This window comes from Agelaius tricolor, unplaced genomic scaffold (genome assembly GCF_023055355.1).
Source record: "Agelaius tricolor isolate 1412-34295 unplaced genomic scaffold, bAgeTri1.0.p SCAF_126, whole genome shotgun sequence".
Classification (NCBI taxonomy): Eukaryota; Metazoa; Chordata; class Aves; order Passeriformes; family Icteridae; genus Agelaius; species Agelaius tricolor.
Window position 1 is genome coordinate 155,459 of NW_027269386.1, and position 23,763 is coordinate 179,221.

At 41.0% G+C, this 23,763-nt stretch overlaps 1 protein-coding gene across 1 annotated transcript; it reads left to right on the top strand.

The window, feature by feature from the left end:
* The first annotated feature begins 57 nt into the window (after positions 1-57).
* On the top strand, positions 58-20,850 carry LOC139586593 (reticulocalbin-3-like). Its single transcript, XM_071420124.1, has 8 exons — positions 58-111; positions 1,560-1,762; positions 6,376-6,566; positions 8,842-9,011; positions 11,371-11,431; positions 18,188-18,387; positions 18,840-18,847; positions 20,742-20,850. The coding sequence occupies exons 2-8, from the start codon at positions 1,560-1,562 to the stop codon at positions 20,848-20,850; spliced, it is 942 nt and encodes a 313-aa protein (XP_071276225.1). The 5' UTR covers positions 58-111.
* Positions 20,851-23,763: the final 2,913 nt, after the last annotated feature.

Genomic DNA, 23,763 nt, shown 5'->3' on the forward strand with positions numbered 1-23,763 from the left:
CCCAACGTGGGCTCGACTGTCTCTGATTGGTCGAAACGCTCAAAGGGGCGGGGCCAAAGCTGTGAGGGGCCGCGGGACCCCCCCCCCGGGGTTGGGGCAGGACGAGACGAGGTGAGGGGGGGGGGCGAATTTTGGGGGATTTTGGGGGGGGTCTTGAGGGTCCCGAAGGGTCCTGAGGGGATCTGGGGGGTCTGAGGAGGATTTGGGAGAGTTTTAGAGGAGTTTTGTGGGGTCCTGGGTGGGGTTTGGGAGGTTCCGAGGGGGATTTTGGAGGGGGAGGTTCTTGGGGGTCCTGAGGGGTCCTGAGGTGTTTGGGGGGGACTGAGAAGGATAAGGGGGAGTTTTTGAGGGGTTTTAGGGGAGTTTTGGGGGTGTGTGAGGGGGATTTTGGGGGATCCTGAGGGGAATTTTGGGAGAGGGGGGATCTTGAGGGTGTGAAGGGATCTGGGGAGAATTAGGGGAAGTTTTGAGGTGGTTTAGGGGGATTTTGGGGGGTCTTGAGGCCCCCGAAGGGTCCTGAGGGGTTTGGGGGGGTCTGAGGCAGATTTGGGGGAGTTTTAGAGGAGTTTTGGGGGGGTCCTGAGGGGAATTTTGGGGGGTCCTGAGGGTTCTGAAGGGTCCTGAGGGGTTTGGAGGGGTCTGAGGAGGATGTGGGGGAGTTTTGGGGGGTCTTGGGGACATTTTTGGGGTATTTGAGGCATTTTAGGCTCATTTCGGGGCATTTCGGGCTCATTTCTCTGAATTTCGGGTTCATTTCTATCCAATTAGGGACATTTTGGGCTCATTTCTCTCCATTTTGGGCTCATTTCGGGTTCATTTTTCTTCATTCTGGGGCACTTTGGGCTCATTTCTCTCCATTCTCGGCTCATTTTGAGGCATTTTAGGCTCATTTCTCTTCATTCTGGGATATTCCGGGCTCATTTTTCTCAATTCTGGGACACTTTGGGCTCATTTCTCTCAATTTCGGGCTCATTTCGACTCCTTTTGGGGCATTTCAGGCTTATTTCTCTCCAATTTGGGACATCCTGAGCTCATTTCTCCTATTTTTGGGACATTCCGGGCCCATTTCTCTCCATCCTGGGGCACTTCGGGTTCATTTCTCTCGATTTTTTTTCATTTTTGGGTTAATTTCTCTCCAATTTGGGACATTCTGAGCTCATTTCGGGTTAATTTCTCTCCATCCTGGGGCACTTCGGGTTCATTTCTCTCCATTTTTTTTTCATTTTTGGGTTCATTTCTCTCCAATTTGGGACATTCTGAGCTCATTTTGGGCTCATTTCTCTCCATTCTGGGCCAATTTCTTTCAAGTTTCGCCTCATTTTCCTCTATCCTGGGGCACTTTGGGCTCATTTCTCTCCATTCTCGGCTCATTCTGAGGCATTTTAGGCTCATTTCTCTTCATTCTGGGATATTCCGGGCTCATTTTTCTCAATTTTGGGGCACTTTGGGCTCATTTCTTTCACCATCGGGACATTTGGGGCTCGTTCCTCTCCATTTTCCCCTCATTTCCTCTCCGTTCTCCGCCCTTTTTTGCCCAATTTCTCCCTTTTTCTCCCCAGATGCTGCCGTGCTCGCTGTGGCCGCTGCTGGCTCTGGCCCTCGGGGGGTCCCCCCACGCCCCCCACCCCCATTTCGGGGCGCCCCCGCCCCACGGCCACGAGGACCCCCAGGGGCTTTTCTATGACCACGCCGCCCTCTGGGGGGCGCAGGAGGCGCGCGAGCAGCGGGAGCTGCCCCCGGAGGAGGCCCAGAGGAGGCTGGGGTAAGAGGCAACAAATTCACTCCAAATTCACTGAAAATTGGCTAAAAATTCACTGAAAATTGGGTAAAAATACACCAAAAATTCACTGAAAATTCACTGAAAATTGGCTAAAAAATTCACTCCAAATTCACTGAAAATTGGCTAAAAATTCACTGAAAATTGGCTAAAAAATTCACTGAAAATTCACTCCAAATTCACCAAAAATTCACTGCAAATTGGCTAAAAAAATCACTCCAAATTCACTCCAAATTCACTGAAAATTGGCTAAAAAATTCACTGAAAATTGGCTAAAAATTCACTGAAAATTGGGTAAAAATACACCAAAAATTCACTGAAAATTCACTGAAAATTGGCTAAAAAATTCACTCCAAATTCACTGAAAATTGGCTAAAAATTCACTGAAAATTGGCTAAAAAATTCACTGAAAATTCACTCCAAATTCACCAAAAATTCACTGCAAATTGGCTAAAAAAATCACTCCAAATTCACTCCAAATTCACTGAAAATTGGCTAAAAAATTCACTGAAAATTGGCTAAAAATTCACCAAAAATTCACTGAAAATTGGCTAAAAAATTCACTGAAAATTGACTGAAAATTGGCTAAAAATTCACTGAAAATTCACTGGAAATTGGCTAAAAAATTCACTGAAAATTCACTGAAAATTGGCTACAAAATTCACTGAAAATTGGCTAAAAAATTCACTCCAAATTCACTGAAAATTGGCTAAAAATTCACTCCAAATTCACTGAAAATTGGGTAAAAAATTCACTGAAAATTCACTGAAAATTGGCTAAAAATTCACTGAAAATTGGCTAAAAAATTCACTCCAAATTCACTGAAAATTGACTGAAAATTGACTGAAAATTCACTGAAAATTGGCTAAAAATTCACTGAAAATTGACTGAAAAATTCACTGAAAATTCACTGAAAATTGGCTAAAAATTCACTGAAAATTCACTGAAAATTGGCTAAAAATTCACTGAAAATTGACTGAAAATTGGCTAAAGAATTCACTGAAAATTCACTGAAAATTGGCTAAAAATTCACTGAAAATTGACTGAAAATTGGCTAAAGAATTCACTGAAAATTCACTGAAAATTGGCTAAAAATTCACTGAAAATTCACTGAAAATTGGCTAAAAAATTGACTGAAAATTGGCTAAAAATTCACTGAAAATTCACTGGAAATTGGCTAAAAATTCACTGAAAATTCACTGAAAATTGGCTAAAAAATTCACTCCAAATTCACTGAAAATTGGCTAAAAAATTCACTCCAAATTGACTGAAAATTGACTGAAAATTGACTGAAAATTGACTGAAAATTCACTGGAAATTGGCAAAAAAATTCACTGAAAACTCACTGAAAATTGGCTAGAAATTCACCAAAAATTCACTGAAAATTGGCTAAAAATTCACTGAAAATTCACTGAAAATTGGCTAAAAAATTCACTGAAAATTGATTGAAAATTGGCTAAAAATTCACTGAAAATTCACTGAAAATTGGCTAAAAATTCACTGAAAATTCACTGAAAATTCACTGAAAATTCACTGAAAATTGGCTAAAAAATTCACTGAAAATTGATTGAAAATTGGCTAGAAATTCACTGAAAAATCACTGAAAATTGGCTAAAAATTCACTCCAAATTCACTGAAAATTCACTGAAAATTGGCTAAAAAATTCACTCCAAATTCCAAAGAAAGTGCACTAAAAAGTCCCCCAAAAATCACAAAAAAGTCACCAAAAATTCACTAAAATAGCACCAAAAAGTCACAAAAAATTCCTAGAAAAAATTCACTTAAAATTCCCCAAAAAATCACAAAAAAGTCGCCAAAAATTCACCAAAAATTTCACCAAAAATTCACTAAAAAATCACTAAAAAGTCCCCAAAACATCACAAAAACGTCACCAAAAATTTCACCAAAAATTCACTAAAAATTCGCTAAAAAGATTCATTGAAAACTCTAAGAAAATTCACTAAAAAGTCCCAAAAAAATCACAAAAAAGTTGCCAAAAATACACCAAAAAATTCACTAAAAATTTCACTAAAAAGTCACTAAAATAGCACCCAAAATTCACTAAAAATTCACTAAAAAGTCCCCAAAAATTCACCCAAAAATTCACCAAAAATTCACCAAAAACTCACTAAAATAGCACCAAAAATTCACTAAAAAGTTTCATTGAAAACTCTAAAAAATTCACTAAAAAGTCCCAAAAACATCACAAAAAAGTCGCCAAAAATTCATTAAGAAGTTCAAAAAGATTCATTGAAAACTCTAAAAAATTTTCACTAAAAAGTCCCAAAAAAGTCGCCAAAAATTCACCAAAAATTCACTAAAAATTCACTAAAAAGTTCCAAAAAATTCATTGAAAACTCTAAAAAATTGCACTAAAAAGTCCCTAAAAATTCACCAAAAATTCACCAAAAAATCACTAAAAATTCACTAAAAAGTCCCAAAAAATCCTGAAAAACTCTTAAAAATTGCACAAAAATGCACCAAAAATTCCCAAAATGGACGTGGACTCCTCCAGGGGGGTCTGGGGATGGAATTTTGGGGGAATTTTGGGGGAATTCCTCATGATTTTGGTCAAATTCTGTGGGATTTTGACTCTCAGGAATTCCTTGGAATTCCCACTCATTTCTGGTTGAAATTTCAGCAATTTTGGCCCCCAAAAAATCCCAAAATCCCCATTTTTATCCCAATTTTTCCATGCTCCGGGGTGGATCCAGAGTGGAAATTTGGGGGAATTTTGGGTGAATTCTGTGGGATTTTGAATCTCAGGAATTTCTGGTTGGAATTTCAGGAATTTTGGTTGAAATTTCAGGAATTTTGGCTCCCAAATCCCCATTTTTTCCCCATTTTTATCCCAATTTTTCCATGCTCCGGGGTGGATCCAGAGGGAATTTGGGGGAATTTTGGGTCAATTCCCCACAAATTTGACTCTCAGGAATTCCCTGGAATTCCCACTCAATTCTGGTTGGAATTTCAGCAATTTTGGCTCCCAAATCCCCATTTTTATCCCAATTTTTCCATGCTCTGGGGTGGATCCAGAGGGAATTTGGGGGAATTTTGGGTCAATTCCCCACAAATTTGACTCTCAGGAATTCCCTGGAATTCCCACTCAATTCTGGTTGGAATTCCAGCAATTTTGGCTCCCAAATCCCCATTTTTATCCCCATTTTTCCCCATTTTTTCCCCCTTTTTTCCCCATTTTTCCATCCTCCAGGGTGGATCCAGAGTGGGAATTTTGGGTCAATTCCCCACAATTTTGAATCTCAGGAATTTCCTACAATTCCCACTCAATTCTGGTTGAAATTTCAGCAATTTTGGCTCCCAAATCCCCATTTTTCCCCCAGTTTTTCCCCCATTTTTCCCCCATTTTTCCCCCATTTTTCCCCCATTTTTCCCCCAGTTTTTCCCCAGTTTTTCCCCATTTTTCCCCATTTCCAGGCTGCTGGTGGCGCTGATGGACGCGGACTCCTCAGGGGGGTCTGGAATTTTGGGGGAATTTTGAATCTCAGGAATTCCTTGGAATTCCCACTCAATTCTGGTTGAAATTTCAGCAATTTTGGCTCCCAAATCCCCATTTTTTCCCCATTTTTTCCCCATTTTTCCCCCATTTTTCCCCCATTTTTTCCCCATTTTTCCCCCATTTTTCCCCAGTTTTTCCCCAGTTTTTCCCCATTTTTCCCCATTTTTCCCCATTTCCAGGCTGCTGGTGGCGCTGATGGACGCGGACTCCTCCAGGGGGGTCTGGAATTTTGGGGGAATTTTGAATCTCAGGAATTCCCTGGAATTCCCACTCAATTCTAGTTGGAATTTCAGCAATTTTGGCTCCCAAATCCCCATTTTTTTCCCCATTTTTCCCCAATTTTCCCCATTTCCAGGCTGCTGGTGGCGCTGATGGACGCAGACTCCTCCAGGAGGTGTCTGGAATTCTGTGGGATTTTGAATCTCAGGAATTTCTGGTTCAATTTCTCAGGAATTTTGTTTGAAATTTCAGCAATTTTGGCTCCCACATCCCCATTTTTCCCCCATTTTCCCCCCATTTTTCCCCCATTTTTCCCCATTTTTCCCCATTTCCAGGCTGCTGGTGGCGCTGATGGACGCGGACTCCTCCAGGGGGGTCTGGAATTTTGGGGGAATTTTGAATCTCAGGAATTCCCTGGAATTCCCACTCAATTCTGGTTGAAATTTCAGCAATTTTGGCTCCCAAATCCCCATTTTTCCCCCATTTTTCCCCCATTTTTTCCCCATTTTTTCCCCATTTTTCCCCCATTTTTCCCCCATTTTTCCCCCAGTTTTTCCCCATTTTTCCCCATTTTTCCCCATTTCCAGGCTGCTGGTGGCGCTGATGGACGCGGACTCCTCCAGGGGGGTCTGGAATTTTGGGGTAATTTTGAATCTCAGGAATTCCCTGGAATTCCCACTCAATTCTAGTTGGAATTTCAGCAATTTTGGCTCCCAAATCCCCATTTTTCCCCCATTTTTCCCCCATTTTTCCCCCATTTTTTCCCCATTTTTTCCCCATTTTTCCCCCATTTTTTCCCCATTTTTCCCCCATTTTTCCCCCAGTTTTTCCCCAGTTTTTCCCCATTTTTCCCCATTTCCAGGCTGCTGGTGGCGCTGATGGACGCGGACTCCTCGGGGCTGCTGTCCCGGCAGGAGCTGCGGGCCTGGATCCTGCGCAGGCACCGCGGCTCCCGCCAGGAGGCGCTGGCGAGCGAGAGCGCCCGGCTCGATCGCGACAGCGACGGCGCCGTGACATGGGCGGAGTTCAGCGCCGAGAGCTTCGGGGAATCCGGTACCCAAATTTGGGTTTTTTGGGGTTTTATTCGCATTTTTGGGATTTTTTGGGCTTATTAGGGGATTTTTTTGGGATTTTTTGGGGGTTTTACAAAGTTTTGAGGGGGTTTGGGAGGGAGAGCGCCCGGCACAATCGTGACAGAGACGGCGCCGTGCCATGGGCGGAGTTCAGCGCCGAGAGCTTCGGGGAATCCGGTACCGAAATTTGGGGGTTTTGGGGTTTTATTCGCATTTTTTTGGGGATTTTTAAAGCAATTTTGGGATTTTTTGGGGGGTTTTACAAAGTTTTGGGGTGGTGACATGGGAGGGAGGGCGCCCGGCTCGATCGCGACAGCGACGGCGCCGTGACATGGGCGGAGTTCAGCGCCGAGAGCTTCGGGGAATCCGGTACCCAAATTTGGGGTTTTATTCAAATTTTTTGGGATTTTTTGGGGATTTTTTGGGGGTTTTACAAAGTTTTGGGGTGGTTTGGGAGGGAGAGCGCCCGGCTCGATCGTGACAGAGACGGTGCCGTGACATGGGCGGAGTTCAGCGCCGAGAGCTTCGGGGAATCCGGTACCGAAAATTCGGGGTTTTATTCGCATTTTTGGGGATTTTTTGGGATATTTTTGGGATTTTTGGGGGATTTTTTTGGGATTTTTGGGGATTTTTTGGGGGTTTTACAAAGTTTTGGGGTGGTTTGGGAGGGAGAGCGCCCGGCACAATCGTGACAGAGACGGCGCCGTGCCATGGGCGGAGTTCAGCGCCGAGAGCTTCGGGGAATCCGGTACCGAAAATTCGGGGTTTTATTCGCATTTTTGGGGATTTTTTGGGATTTTTTTTTGGGATTTTTTTGGGATTTTTAGGGAGTTTTACAAAGTTTTGGGGTGGTTTGGGAGGGAGAGCGCCCGGCTCGATCGCGACAGCGACGGCGCCGTGACATGGGCGGAGTTCAGCACCGAGAGCTTCGGGGAATCGGGTACTGAAAATTTGCGGTTTTTGGGGTTTTATTCGCATTTTTGGGATTTTTTTTGGGATTTTTGGGGATTTTTTGGGATTTTTTGGGGGTTTTACAAAGTTTTGGGGTGGTTCGGGAGCGAGAGCGCCCGGCACAATCGTGACAGAGACGGCGCCGTGCCATGGGCGGAGTTCAGCGCCGAGAGCTTCGGGGAATCCGGTACCGAAATTTGGGGGTTTTGGGGTTTTATTCGCATTTTTTTGGGGATTTTTAAAGCAATTTTGGGATTTTTTGGGGGGTTTTACAAAGTTTTGGGGTGGTGACATGGGAGGGAGGGCGCCCGGCTCGATCGCGACAGCGACGGCGCCGTGACATGGGCGGAGTTCAGCGCCGAGAGCTTCGGGGAATCCGGTACCCAAATTTGGGGTTTTATTCGCTTTTTTTGGGATTTTTTCGGGATTTTTTTTGGGATATTTTGGGATTTTTTGGGGATTTTTTGGGATTTTTTGGGGGTTTTACAAAGTTTTGGGGTGGTTTGGGAGGGAGAGCGCCCGGCACAATCGTGACAGAGACGGCGCCGTGACATGGGCGGAGTTCAGCTCCGAGAGCTTCGGGGAATCCGGTACCGAAAATTCGGGGTTTTATTCGCATTTTTGGGATTTTTTTGGGGGGGATTTTTTGGGGATTTTTGTTGGGATTTTTGGGAAATTTTTTGGGACTTTTTTGGGATTTTTTTCCGATTTTTGGGGGATTTTTTTTCATTTTTTTCTGGGTTTTATTGGGATTTTTTTTCAATTTTTGGGGGGATTTTTGGGGGATTTTTTAGGATTTTTTGTGGATTTTTTGGGATAATTTTGAGGGGTTTTTTTAGGATTTTTGGGGAATTTGGAAATTTTTGTGGATTATTTGACTGGGGTTTTTTGGGATTTTTGGGGGGATTTTTTAGTGAGTTTAGGGAAATTTTGCTGAATTTTTAGGGGTTTTTTTGTGTGATTTTTAGGTGGATTTTGGGGATTTTTTAAAGCAATTTTTGGGATTTTTGGGGGGCGTTTTAAAAGAATTTTCCGTTGTTTTTTCAGGGATTTTTGGTGGAATTTTTGGAATTTTTTTAGGAGGATTTTTGGTGGAATTTTTAGGATTGTTAGAAGGATTTTTTGGGGAATTTTTTTGCGAATATTTGGGATTTTTGGGTGATTTTTTGGGGATTTTTGGGGTGATTTTTGAGGATTTTTTTTGCAAATATTTGGGAATTTTGGGCGATTTTTTGGCAGATTCTTGTGCTTCTTTGGGGCTGATTCCTTGTTTTGAGTCAATCCCTGATTTTCCCTTTCCCCAGAGGATTTTGGGGGCTCCCCCGACCCCGATTCCCACCGGAAGCTTCTGGAACGTTCCCGGCGCCGTTTCCGCGCCGCCGACGAGGACGGGGACGGGCGGCTCCAGGCGGCCGAGCTCGAGGCCTTCCTGAACCCCGAGGACTTTGCCAGGCTGCAGGACCTGGTGGTGCAGGTGGGAATTCCCAAAAATCCCAAAAATCCAAAAATTCCCAAAAAAATCCCGGAAAAACGGCGAAAACCGCGCTCAAAACGGACAAAAAATGGGATTTTTAGGGGATTTTTTGGGGATTTTTTGGGGATTTTTTTGGGGATTTTTAGGGGATTTTTTGGGGTTTTGGTGGTGCAGGTGGGAATTCCCAAAAATCCCAGAATTCCCAAAAAAATCCTGGAAAAACGGCGAAAACCGCGCGCAAAATGGACCAAAAATGGGATTTTTAGAGGATTTTTAGGGGATTTTTTTGGGATTTTTTTGGGATTTTTGGGGTTTTTGGTGGTGTAGGTGGGAATTCCTAAAAAATCCCAAAATCCCCAACACTCCCAAAAAAATCCTGGAAAAACGGCGCAAACCGCACGCAAAACGGACCAAAAATGGGATTTTTAGGGGATTTTTAGGGGATTTTTAGGGGATTTTTTGTGGATTTTTGGGAATTTTATGGGGATTTTGGTGGTGCAGGTGGGAATTCCCAAAATTCCCAAAAATCCCCAAATTCCCAAAAAAAATCCCGGAAAAACGGCGAAAACCGCGCTCAAAACGGACCAAAAATGGGATTTTTAGGGGATTTTTTTAGGATTTTTTGGGGATTTTTAGGGGATTTTTGGGGATTTTGGTGGTGCAGGTGAGAATTCCCAAAAATCCCCAAATTCCCAAAAAAAATCCTGGAAAAACGGCGAAAACCACGCTCAAAACGGACCAAAAAATGGGATTTTAGGAGATTTTTAGGGGGATTTTTGGAGGATTTTTTGGGGATTTTTGGGGATTTTGGTGGTGCAGGTGAGAATTCCCAAAAATCCCAGAATTCCCAAAATTCCCCCAAAAACGGCGAAAACCGCACTCAAAATGGACAAAAAATGGGATTTTTAGGAGATTTTTGGGGCGATTTTTGGGGGATTTTTAGGGGATTTTTTTGGGGTTTTGGTGGTGCAGGTGGGAATTCCCAAAAATCCCAGAATTCCCAAAAAAATCCTGGAAAAACGGCGAAAACCGCGCGCAAAATGGACCAAAAATGGGATTTTTAGAGGATTTTTAGAGGATTTTTAGGGGATTTTTTTTGGGATTTTTGGGGTTTTTGGTGGTGTAGGTGGGAATTCCTAAAAAATCCCAAAATCCCCAACACTCCCAAAAAAATCCTGGAAAAACGGCGCAAACCGCACGCAAAACGGAGCAAAAATGGGATTTTTAGGGGATTTTTAGGGGATTTTTTGTGGATTTTTGGGAATTTTATGGGGATTTTGGTGGTGCAGGTGGGAATTCCCAAAATTCCCAAAAATCCCCAAATTCCCAAAAAAAATCCTGGAAAAATGGCGAAAACCGCGCTCAAAACGGACCAAAAATGGGATTTTTAGGGGATTTTTTGAGATTTTCTGGGGATTTTTGGGAATTTTATGGGGATTTTGGTGGTGCAGGTGGGAATTCCCAAAAATCCTAAAATTCCCAAAAAAATCCCGGAAAAACGGCGAAAACCGCGCGCAAAACGGAGCAAAAATGGGATTTTTAGGGGATTTTTAGGAGATTTTTTGGGGATTTTTTTGGGGATTTTTAGGGGATTTTTTGGGGTTTTGGTGGTGCAGGTGGGAATTCCCAAAAATCCCAAAATTTTCCCCAAAATTCCCGAAAATTTAGCAAAAACTGGACAGAAAATGGTCCAAAAATGAGAATTTTAAGGGGTTTTTTTGGATTTTTAAGGAGAATTTGGGGAATTTTTGTTGCAGCTCCAAATTCTCCAAAATCCCCAAAAAATTCTGGGAAAATTTGGAGTGAAAATGGTCCAAAATTGGGATTTTTGGGGGAATTTTGGGGAATTTTTGGGGGGAATTTTTGGGAAAATTTACAGGAATTTTGTGGGAATTTCAGGGAATTTTCCAGGAATTTTTGGAGAATTTTGCAGGAATTTTTGTGGGAATTTTGTGGGAATTTCAGGGAATTTTTGGGGGGAATTTGGGAGAATTTGATGGGAATTTCAGGGATTTTTGGGGGAATTTTTCTTGAAATTTTGGGGAAATTTTTTGAATTTTTTGCGAATTTCTTGGGAATTTCGTGTGATTTTTTGGGGATTTTGTTTGGAAAATTTGCAGGAATTCCTTGGGGAATTTTGGAGGAAATTTTTAGGATTTTTTGGGGAAAATTGCAGGAATATTTAAGAAATTTTGGGGGAAATATTTGGAATTTTGGGGGAATTTTTTCACCTTTTTTCTTTGAATTTTTTGCAAATTTTGCAAAAATTTTTTTGGAATTTTTTGGGGAATTTTTGGGGAATTTTGGGGATTTTGGGGGCAGGAATTTGGGGTAAAATTCCCAATTTTTGTGGCTCCAGGAGACGATCGAGGACCTGGACCGGGATGGGGACGGATTCGTGCAGGTGGACGAATACATCGGTGAGATTTGGGAAATTTGGGAAAAATTTGGGGAAATTTGGGAAAAATTTGGGAAATTTGGGGATTTTTGGGGATTTTTGGGGATTTTTTGGAATTTTTTGGGGATTTTTTTGGATTTTTTGGGGGATTTTTAATGGGATTATTTTGAATTTTTGGGATTTTTTTAAAATTTTGTTTGGATTTTTGGGGGATTTTTTAGGGGGATTTTTTTTGGAGGAATTTTCAGGGAATTTTGTTGAATTTTTAGGAGATTTTTGGGGGCTTTAAGGGAATTTTTGGGGATTTTTTGGGATTTTTTTGGAATTTTTGGGGGATTTTTAATGGGATTTTAATGGGATTATTTTAAATTTTTGGGATTTTTTTTAAATTTTGTTTCGATTTTTGGGGGATTTTTTTTGGGAATTTTAGGGGGATTTTTTTGGGAATTTTGGGGCATTTTGGAGGAATTTTCAGGGAATTTTGTTGAATTTTTAGGAGATTTTTAGGGGAATTTTTTGGGATTTTTTGGGGGATTTTTTTGAATTTTTGGTTTGGGATTTTTTAAAAATTTTGTTTTGATTTTTTGGGGATTTTTTGGGGAGTTTTAGGAATTTTAGGGGGATTTTTTGGGGAATTTTGGAGGAATTTTCAGGGAATTTTGTTGAATTTTTAGGAGATTTTTAGGGGAATTTTTTGGGATTTTTTGGGGATTTTTAATGGGATTTTAATGGGATTATTTTGAATTTTTGGGATTTTTTTTAATTTTGTTTCGATTTTTTGGGGAGTTTTTGGGGAGTTTTAGGAATTTTAGGGGGGTTTTTTTGGGGGAATTTTGGAGGAATTTTCAGGGAATTTTGTTGAATTTTTGGGAGATTTTTGGGGGATTTTTTGGGGATTTTTTGGGGGGATGTTTTGGGATTTTTTGGGGGGGATTTTAATGGGATTTTTAGGAATTTTGGGGGATTTTAATGGGATTTTTTAGGAATTTTTTGGGGATTTTTTGGGCTTTCTAGAATCTGAAGTTTTATTTGCACTCAGCCCTGTGCTTTTTCCTCCACCTGATTGACTTGAGGGCCCCAGAACCCAAAAAAGCCTCAAAAACCAGCAAAAAAAATCCCAAAACCCCCCCTAAAAAAATCCCCAAAAACCACCCTAAAACCCCCCGAAAATCTCCAGAAATTCCAAAAAAATCGCACCCAAAAATCCCCAAAAAATCCCCCAAAATATCCCAAAAAACCCCTCAAAATTCCCCAAAAAATCCCCTTAAAAATCTCTCCAAAACATCCCCAAAAACCCCTCAAAAAATCCCCAAAATTCTCCCAAACCATCCCAAAAAATCCCCTTTAAAATCCCCCCAAATCATCCCAAAAAACCCTCAAAAAAAATCCCAAAAATCCCCAAAATTCTCCCAAATCATCCCCAAAAAATCCCTTTAAAATCCCCCAAAAAAACCCAAAAATCCCCAAAATTCTCCCAAACCATCCCCAAAAATCCCCTTTAAAATCCCCCCAAATCATCCCAAAAAACCCTCAAAAAAATCCCAAAAATCCCCAAAATTCTCCCAAATCATCCCCAAAAAATCCCTTTAAAATCCCCCAAAGCATCCCCAAAAATCCCCAAAATTCTCCCAAACCATCCCCAAAAATCCCCTTTAAAATCTCCCCAAATCATCCCAAAAAACCCTCAAAAAAATCCCAAAAATCCCCAAAATTCTCCCAAATCATCCCCAAAAAATCCCTTTAAAATCCCCCAAAAAAACCCAAAAATCCCCAAAAAAATCCCTTTGAAAATTGCCCCAAAACATCCCCAAAAATCCCCCAAAAATCCCCCAAAAATCCCCCAAAAAGGCCCCAAAAAGCCCCAAAATCCAACGGGAACGGGAGCAGAAAATGGGCTCAGGTTGGGCCTTTTGGGGACATTTTGGGGCAGTTTTGGGATTTTTTGAGGGATTTTTGGGGATTTTTTGGGATTTTTTGGGGATCTTTTGGGGGATTTTTAAAGTGATTTTTTGGGGATGATTTGGGGGAATTTTGGGGATTTTGAGGGGATTTTTTTAGGGTTTTTGGGGATGTTTGGGAGCATTTTAAAGGGGATTTTTGGGGATGATTTGGGAGAATTTTAGGGGATTTTGGGGGGAATTTTAAAGGGGATTTTTGGGGATGATTTGGGAGAATTTTGGGGATTTTTGGGATTTTTTGAGGGGTTTTTGGGGATGTTTTGGGGGATTTTAAAGGGGATTTTTTGGGGATGATTTGGGAGAATTTTGGGGATTTTTGAGGGATTTTTGGGGGGATTTTAAAGGGGATTTTTGGGGATGATTTGGGAGAATTTTGGGGATTTTTTGGGATTTTTTTGAGGGATTTTTTTGGGAATTTTTAGGGATGTTTGGGGGCATTTTACACTGGGATTTCTTGGGATTTCTTGGGGAATTTGGAGGGGTTTTTTGGGCTCTTTTGGGGGATTTTTTGGGTGCGATTTTTTTGGAATTTCTGGAGATTTTTGGGGGTTTTTAGGGTGGTTTTTGGGGATTTTTTTGGGGCTGCTTTTGGGATTTTTTTAGGGTTTTTTTTTTCCATTTTTTGCACGATTTTTTTGCTTTTTCTTTAAATTTTTTGGATTTTTTTGACTTTCATGCCGGGGATTTCTTTGGCCCTCACCTCTCCCTTCCCCCCCCAGCTGATTTATTCGAGGGCCCCCCCGGCTCCCCCGAGCCCCCCAAAATCCAACGGGAACGGGAGCAGAAAATGGGCTCAGGTTGGGCCTTTTGGGGCATTTTGGGGCAGTTTTGGGATTTTTTGGGAGTTTTTTTGAGGGGATTTTTGGGGATTTTTTGAGAGATTTTTGGGGATGTTTTGGGGGCATTTTAAAGGAGTTTTTTGGGGATGATTTGGGGGATTTTTTGGGATTTTTTGAGGGGTTTTTTGGGGATGATTTGGGAGAATTTTGGGGATTTTTGGGATTTTTTGAGGGATTTTTGGGGGGATTTTAAAAGGGATTTTTGGGGATGATTTGGGACAATTTGGGGGATTTTTTGAGGGATTTTTGGGAGACTTTTAAGTGGGATTTCTTGGGGAATTTGGAGGGTTTTTTGGGATATTTTGAGGGATTTTTTTGGGGATTTTTGGATGAGATTTTTTTGTTATTTCTGGAGATTTTCAGGGGGTTTTAGGGTGGTTTTTGGGGATGTTTTTGGGTTGGTTTTGGGCTTCTTTTTAGGGGTTTTTTTTTGTTTTTTGCCGGGTTTTTTTGCTTTATTTTTAATTTTTTGGTGTTTTTGGGGTTTTTTTGGCTTTTCAAGCCAGGGATTTCTTTGTCCCTCACCTCTCCCTTCCCCCCCAGCTGATTCATTCCAGGCTCCCCCGAGCCCCAAAATCCAACGGGAACGGGAGCAGAAAATGGGCTCAGGTTGGGCCTTTTGGGGCATTTTGGGGCAGTTTTGGGATTTTTTGGGAGTTTTTTGAGGGGATTTTTGGGGATTTTTTGAGAGATTTTTGGGGATGTTTTGGGGGCATTTTAAAGGAGTTTTTTGGGGATGATTTGGGGGAATTTTGGGGATTTTGAGGGGATTTTTTTAGGGTTTTTGGGGATGTTTGGGAGCATTTTAAAGGGGATTTTTGGGGATGATTTGGGAGAATTTTGGGGATTTTTGAGGGATTTTTGGGGATGTTTTGGGGCAATTTTTAAGGTGATTTTTTGGGGATGATTTGGGAGAATTTTGGGGATTTTTGGGATTTTTTTGAGGGATTTTTGGGGGGATTTTAAAAGGGATTTTTGGGGATGATTTGGGACAATTTTGGGGATTTTTTGAGGGATTTTTGGGAGACTTTTAAGTGGGATTTCTTGGGGAATTTGGAGGGTTTTTTGGGATATTTTGAGGGATTTTTTTGGGGATTTTTGGATGAGATTTTTTTGGAATTTCTGGAGATTTTAGGGTGGTTTTTGGGCATGCTTTTGGGCTTATTTTTAGGGGGTTTTTTTTCCATTTTTTGCATGATTTTTTTGCTTTTTTTTCAATTTTTGGTGTTTTTAGGCTTTTTTTTGGCTTTTCAAGCCAGGGATTTCTTTGTCCCTCACCTCTCCCTTCCCCCCCAGCTGATTCATTCCAGGCTCCCCCGAGCCCCAAAATCCAACGGGAACGGGAGCAGAAAATGGGCTCAGGTTGGGCCTTTTGGGGGCTTTTTGGGGCAGTTTTGGGATTTTTTGGGAGTTTTTTGAGGGGATTTTTGGGGATTTTTTGAGGGATTTTTGGGGGATTTTAAAGGGGATTTTTGGGGATGATTTGGGAGAATTTTGGGGATTTTTGAGGGATTTTCGGGGGGATTTTAAAGGGGATTTTTGGGGATGATTTGGGAGAATTTTGGGAATTTTTTGGGATTTTTTGAGGGATTTTTTGGGGGAATTTAGGGATCTTTGGGGGCATTTTTCATTGGGATTTCTTGGGATTTCTTGGGGAATTTGGAGGGGTTTTTTGGGCTCTTTTGGGGGATTTTTTGGGTGCGATTTTTTTGGAATTTCTGGAGATTTTTGGGGGTTTTTAGGGTGGTTTTTGGGGATTTTTTGGGGCTGCTTTTGGGATTTTTTTAGGGTTTTTTTTTCCATTTTTTGCACGATTTTTTTGCTTTTTCTTTAAATTTTTTGGATTTTTTTGACTTTCATGCCGGGGATTTCTTTGTCCCTCACCTCTCCCTTCCCCCCCCAGCTGATTTATTCGAGGGCCCCCCCGGCTCCCCCGAGCCCCCCGAAATCCAACGGGAACGGGAGCAGAAAATGGGCTCAGGTTGGGCCTTTTGGGGCATTTTGGGGCAGTTTTGGGATTTTTTGGGAGTTTTTTTGAGGGGATTTTTGGGGATTTTTTGAGAGATTTTTGGGGATGTTTTGGGGGCATTTTAAAGGAGTTTTTTGGGGATGATTTGGGGGATTTTTTGGGATTTTTTGAGGGGTTTTTTGGGGATGATTTGGGAGAATTTTGGGGATTTTTGGGATTTTTTTGAGGGATTTTTGGGGGGATTTTAAAAGGGATTTTTGGGGATGATTTGGGACAATTTTGGGGATTTTTTGAGGGATTTTTGGGAGACTTTTAAGTGGGATTTCTTGGGGAATTTGGAGGGTTTTTTGGGATATTTTGAGGGATTTTTTTGGGGATTTTTGGATGAGATTTTTTTGGAATTTCTGGAGATTTTAGGGTGGTTTTTGGGCATGCTTTTGGGCTTATTTTTAGGGGGTTTTTTTCCATTTTTTGCATGATTTTTTTGCTTTTTTTTCAATTTTTTGGTGTTTTTAGGCTTTTTTTTGGCTTTTCAAGCCAGGGATTTCTTTGTCCCTCACCTCTCCCTTCCCCCCCCAGCTGATTCATTCCAGGCCCCCCCGAGCCCCAAAATCCAACGGGAACGGGAGCAGAAAATGGGCTCAGGTTGGGCCTTTTGGGGCATTTTGGGGCAGTTTTGGGATTTTTTGGGAGTTTTTTGAGGGGATTTTTGGGGATTTTTTGAGGGGTTTTTGGGGATGTTTTGGGGGATTTTAAAGGGGATTTTTTTGGGGATGATTTGGGGGAATTTTGGGGATTTTTGAGGGATTTTTTGAGGGATTTTTTGGGATGATTAGGGAGAATTTTGGGGATTTTTTGGGGTATTTTGGGGATGTTTGGGGGGCATTTTAAGTGGGATTTTTTGGGAATTTTGAGGGGTTTTTTGGGATATTTTGAGGGATTTTTTTGGGGATTTTTGGGTGCGATTTTTTTGGAATTTCTGGAGGTTTTAGGGTGGTTTTTGGTGATTTTTTTGTGTTAGTTTTGGGCTTATTTTTAGGGCTTTTTTCCCCATTTTTTGCCGGTTTTGGGGGGTTTTTTTTGCATTTTTTGCAGGATTTTTTGCATTTTTTTCAATTTTTTTGGTGTTTTTGGGGTTTTTTTGGCTTTTCATGCTGGGGATTTCTTTGTCTCTCACCTCTCCCTTCCCCCCCAGCTGATTCATTCCAGGCTCCCCCGAGCCCCCCGAAATCCAGCGGGAACGGGAGCAGAAAATGGGCTCAGGTTGGGCCTTTTGGGACATTTTGGGGCAGTTTTGGGATTTTTGGGGAGTTTTTTTGAGGGGATTTTTTGGGATTTTTTGAGGGATTTTTGGGGGATTTTAAAGGGGATTTTTGGGGATGATTTGGGAGAATTTTTGGGGATTTTTGAGGGATTTTTGGGGATGTTTTGGGGCAATTTTTAAGGTGATTTTTTTGGGATGATTTGGGAGAATTTTGGGGATTTTTGAGGGATGTTTGGGGGGATTTTAAAGGTGATTTTTTTGGGATGATTTGGGAGAATTTTGGGGATTTTGGGGGGATTTTTTGAGGGTTTTTTGGGGATGTTTGGGGGGATTTTAAAGGGGATTTTTTGGGCTGTTTCTTGAGGATATTTGGGGGGATTTTTTTGGCTTTTTTGAGGAATTTTTTGGGGGTGTTTTTGGGATTTTTGGGAGGATTTTAAGTGGGATTTCTTGGGGAATTTTGAGAGTTTTTTTGGGATATTTTGGGGAATTTTTGGGCTCTTTTGGGGGATTTTTTGGGGATTTTTGGGTGAGATTTTTTTGGAATTTCTGGAGATTTTAGGGAGGTTTTTGGTGATTTTTTGGGGGTGCTTTTGGGATTTTTTTAGGGTTTTTTTTCCATGTTTTGCAGGGTTTTTTGGGGGATTTTTTGGGGGTATTTTTTCAATTTTTGGGGGATTTTTAGGCTTTTTTTTGGCTTTTCAAGCCAGGGATTTCTTTGTCTCTCACCTCTCCCTTCCCCCCCCAGCTGATTTATTCGAGGGCCCCCCTGGCTCCCCCGAGCCCCCCGAAATCCAGCGGGAACGGGAGCAATTCCTGCAGGTGCGGGACCAGGACCGGGACGGGCGTTTGGGACCCGCCGAGGTCAAACTTTGGCTCAGCCCCCCCAGCCCCGACTGGGCCGGGGTGGAGGCCGAGCACCTGATCCACCACGCTGACCAGAACCAGGTGAGAATTCCCAAAAAATCCCAAAATTCCCAACATTCCCCAAAAAAATCCTGGAAAAATGGCGAAAACCGCGCTCAAAACGGACAAAAAATGGGATTTTTAGGGGGTTTTTTGAGATTTTCTGGGGATTTTTGGGGGGATTTTGGTGGTGCAGGTGAGAATTCCCAACATTCCCAAAAAATCCCAAAATTCCCCTAAAAAATCCCAGGAAAATTTGGAAAAACCGGTGAAAAATCACAAAAACCGCACTCAAAATGGTCCAAAAATGGGATTTTTAGGGCTTTTTTGGGGATTTTTTTGGTGCAGGTAAGAATTCCTAAAATTCAAAAAAAATCCCAAAATTCCCCCAAAAAATCCCAGAAAAATCCCGAAAACCGCGCTCAAAACAGAAAAAAAAATGGGATTTTTAGGGGGTTTTTTGAGATTTTTGGGGATTTTTGAGGGGATTTTAGTGGTGCAGGTGAGAATTCCCAACATTCCCAAAAAATCCCAAAATTCCCCCAAAAAATCCCGGAAAAATCCCGAAAACCGCACTCAAAACGGAGAAAAAATGCGATTTTTAGGGGATTTTTTGAGATTTTCTGGGGATTTTTGAGGGGATTTTGGTGGTGCAGGTGAGAATTCCCAACATTCCCAAAAAATCCCAAAATTCCCCCAAAAAATCCCGGAAAAATCCCGAAAACCGCACTCAAAACGGAGAAAAAATGCGATTTTTAGGGGTTTTTATTGAGGTTTTTTGGGGATTTTTGAGGTGATTTTGGTGGTGCAGGTGAGAATTCCCAACATTCCCAAACATTCCCAAAAAATCCCAAAATTCCCCCAAAAAATCCCGGAAAAATCCCGAAAACCGCGCTCAAAACAGACCAAAAATGGGATTTTTAGGGGATTTTTTGAGATTTTTGGGGATTTTTGAGGGGATTTTGGTGGTGCAGGTGAGAATTCCCAACATTCCCAAACATTCCCAAAAAATCCCAAAATTCCCCCAAAAAATCCTGGAAAAATCCCAAAAACCGCGCTCAAAACAGAAAAAAAATGGGATTTTTAGGGGGGTTTTTTGAGATTTTTGGGGATTTTTGAGGGGATTTTAGTGGTGCAGGTGAGAATTCCCAACATTCCCAAAAAATCCCAAAATTCCCCCAAAAAATCCCGGAAAAATCCCGAAAACCGCGCTCAAAACGGACCAAAAATGGGATTTTTAGGGGTTTTTATTGAGGTTTTTTGGGGATTTTTGAGGTGATTTTGGTGGTGCAGGTGAGAGTTCCCAACATTCCCAAACATTCCCAAAAAATCCCAAAATTCCCCCAAAAAATCCTGGAAAAATCCCAAAAACTGCGCTCAAAACGGAGAAAAAATGGGATTTTTAGGGGATTTTTGGGGATTTTCTTGGTGCAGGTGAGAATTCCTAAAATTCCTAAAAAATCCCAAAATTCCCAAAAAAATCCCGGAAAAGTGGCAAAAACCGTGCTCAAAACAGACAAAAAAATGGAATTTTTAGGGGTTTTTATTGAGGTTTTTCAGGAATTTTTTAGGGGTTTTGGTGGTGCAGGGGAGAATTCCCAACATTCCCAAAAATTCCCAAAAAATCTCAACATTCCCAAAAAAAACCCCAAAATTTTGGGTAAAAATCATGAAAATGGTGTTAAAAATGGTCCAAAAAATTGAATTTTGGGGATTTTTTGGGACATTCTGCAGCTCCAGGACCTGGACCAGGTGAGAATTCCCAGAATTCCCAAAAAATCCCAAAATTCCCCAAAAAATACCCAAATATTTTGGGGTTTTGGGGCCATTTTGGGGCATTTTTAGAGAATTTTTAGGGGATTTGGGGGCGGTTTTAGGAGAATTTGGGAATTTTGGAGAAATTTTCGGGAATTTTTGAGGATTTTGGGGAATTTTTGGGGGATTTTGGGGATTTTGGATCCATTTCAGGGAGAATTTTGTTGGATTTGGGGGAATTTTGGGTCCATTTTAGGGGGATTTTGGGCAAGTTTGGGGCAATTTGGGTCAATTTTGGGGCATTTTTGGGGTCATTTGAGGGGATTTGAGTCAATTTTAGGGCATTTTGGGGAGGATTTGGGTCAGTTTGGGTTTTTGGGGGATTTCTCTCATTTTAGCTCATTTTGGGTCCATTTTGGGGCATTTTCAGGTGATTTTTGGAGGATTTGGGCAGAATTTGGGGGAATTTTTCTCCATTTTCTGGCAATTTGGGGTTTTCAGGGGATTTCCTCCTTTTTCTGTCATTTTTGGGGTGATTTGGGTCAATTTTGAGGGAATTCTGCTCAAGTTTTGCCTTTTTTGGGTTCTTTTCCCTTTCTTTTCTCCCGGAATTTGCTGGAATTTGCTGGAATTTGCCCCAGGACGGGGGCCCTGAGCCGGGAGGAGATTTTGGGCCGTTGGGAGCTTTTTGTGGGCAGCAGAGCCACGGACTACGGGCAGGACCTGCACAGGGGCCACGACGAGCTCTGAGCCCCAAAATAGCCCCAAATATCCCCAAAAATATCCCCAAATATTCCCCAAAAATATCCCAAAATATCCCAAAAAATATCCCAAAATATTCCACAAAATATCCTAAAATATCCCCAAATATTCCACAAAATATCCCCCAAGATATCCACAAAATATCCCAAATATTCCACAAAATATCCCCCAAAACATCAAAAAAATATACCAAAAATATCCCAAAATATTCCCCAAAATATCCGCAAATATTCCCCAAAATATCCCAAAAAATATCCCAAAATATCCCAAAAATATCCTAAAAATATCCCCAAAATATCCAAAAATATTCTACAAAAATATCCCAAAATATTCCACAAAAATATCCCAAAATATTCCCAAAATATCCCCCCAAAACTCCCAAAAATATCCCAAAATATCCCCAAATATTCCACAAATTATCCCCAAATATTCCACAAAATATTCCCCAAGATATCCACAAAAATATCCCCAAATATTCCCCAAAAAATCCCCAAAAATATCCCAAAATATTCCACAAAATATCCCAAAATATCCCTAAAATATCCCCAAATATTCCACAAAATATCCCCAAATATTCCACAAAATATCCCCAAAAATATCCACAAAATATCCCCAAAAAATCCCCAAATATTCCCCAAAAATATCCCCCAAAACATCAAAAAATATACCAAAACTATCCCAAAATATTCCCCAAAAATATCCCCAAAATATCCCAAAAAATACCCCAAAATATACCCCAATATCCCCAAAAAATATCCCCAAAATATCCCCAAAAATATCCCCAAATATTCCCCAAAAACCCCCAAAAATATCCCCCAAAAAATCCCGAAAATATCTCCAAAAAATCCCCAAAAATATCCCAAAATATTCCACAAAATATCCCCCAAAATATCCCCCAAATATTCCCCAAAATATCCCCAAATATGCCACAAAATATCCCCAAAATATTCCCAAAATATCCCCAAATATTCCCCAAAAATATTCCCCAAAATATCCGCAAATATTCCCCAAAATATTCCCCAAATATCCCAAAATATCCCAAAATATTCTACAAAAATATCCCAAAATATTCCCAAAAATATCCCCCAAAAAATCCCAAAATATCCCCAAAAAATATCCTAAAAATATCCCAAAATATCCCCAAACTACCCCAAATATTCCCCAAAATATCCTAAAAATATCCCCAAAATATTACACAAAATATCCCCAAATATTCCACAAAATATCCCCGAATATTCCCAAAAATATCCCCAAGTATTCAAAAAAATCTCCCAAAAATATCCCCAAAATATCCTCAAAACACCCCAAAATATATCCCAAAAATATCCCCAAATATTCCCCAAAAAATCCCAAAAACAGCTGAAAAAATTCCCCCAAAATTTTGCAAAACTTTCCCCAAAAGTTCCCAAAAAATTCCTAAAATAGTCCAAAAAATTGCCAAAAAATCGAAAATATTCCCCCAAAAATGTGCAAAATATCCCCAAAAATTCCCCAAAATATTCCAGACAATTTCCCTAAAATATTCCCAAAATATTCTCCAGAATTTCCAAAATATTCCCAAGAAATTCCTAAAATTGTCCCCAAAAATTCCCAAAAATATTCCCCAAAATGTCCTAAAATGGTCCCAAAATATTCCTATAAAAATCACGGAATATTCTCCAAAAATTCCCAAAATTCCCTCAAAATATTCCCAAAAATCCTCCTAAAATCCCCCCCAAAATATCTTGAAAAATTCCTAAAAAAATCCGAAAAATTCCTTAAAAATCCCAAAAAAAATCCTAAAAAAATCCCCAAAAATTCCTAAAAATGCCCCAAAAATTCCTTAAAAAAAATCCCAAAAAATTCCTTAAAAATCCCTAAAAAATCTGGGAATTCCAGACCCCAAAATTGGGGAATTTTGGGAAATTTTGGGGGAATTTTAGGATATTTGGGAATAAAAATTTGGGGTCATTCCCAAAAACCCCAAAAATCTGAGCCTGAGTCGTTCTTCGGGGGAAAATTGGGGATTTTGGGGAAAAAATTGGGAATTTTGAGGGGAAAATTGGGAATTTTTGGTGGAAAAAAGGGGAATTTGGGGGGAAATTTGGGATATGGGAAAAAATGGGAATTTTGAGGCGGAAAATTGGGGATTTTGGGAAAAAAATGGGAATTTTGAGGGGGAAATTGGGGATTTTTGGGGGAAAATTGGGAATTTTTGGTGTAAATAAATGGGAATTTGGGGGGAAATTTGGGATATGGGAAAAAATTGGAATTTTGAGGGGGAAAATTGAGGATTTGGGGAAAAAATGGGAATTTTGAGGGGAAAATTGGGGATTTTTGGGGGAAAATTGGATTTTTTAGGGGAAATTGGGATTTTGGGGGGAAAACTTGGGAAAATTGAGGATTTTGGGGGAAAATTGGGGATAAAATTGGGAATTTTTGGTGGAAAAAAAGGGAATTTGGGGGGGAAAATGGGAAATTGGGGGGGGAAATTGGGGAAAAAATGGGAATTTTAGGGGGATAATTGGGAACTGTGGGGGGAAAAGTGGATTTTAGGTGGAAAAATGGGGAAATTGGGATCAAAGGGGGTTTTGAAGGGCAAAAAGGGAATTTTAGGGGGAAATTGGGAATTTTGGGGGGAAAATTGGGAATTTTGGGGGGGAAATTGGGATTTTTGGGGGGAAAATTGGGATTTTTGGGGGGAAATTCGGGAATTTTGTTGGAAAATTCGGGGTTCTGGAGGGAGGGGGGACGGGAGGGTCCCCAAATCGCAGCGACCCCAAAATTTGGGATTTTAAGAAGTCAAAAAAAGGGCGGGCTCGGCCCCTCCCCCCACCCCCCCAACCCCAATTTGGGGCTCCTCGGGGGGTGGGGGAGGGGTGACCCGTCCCAAATTCCCCAAATCTGGGTCCGGAGGGGCCC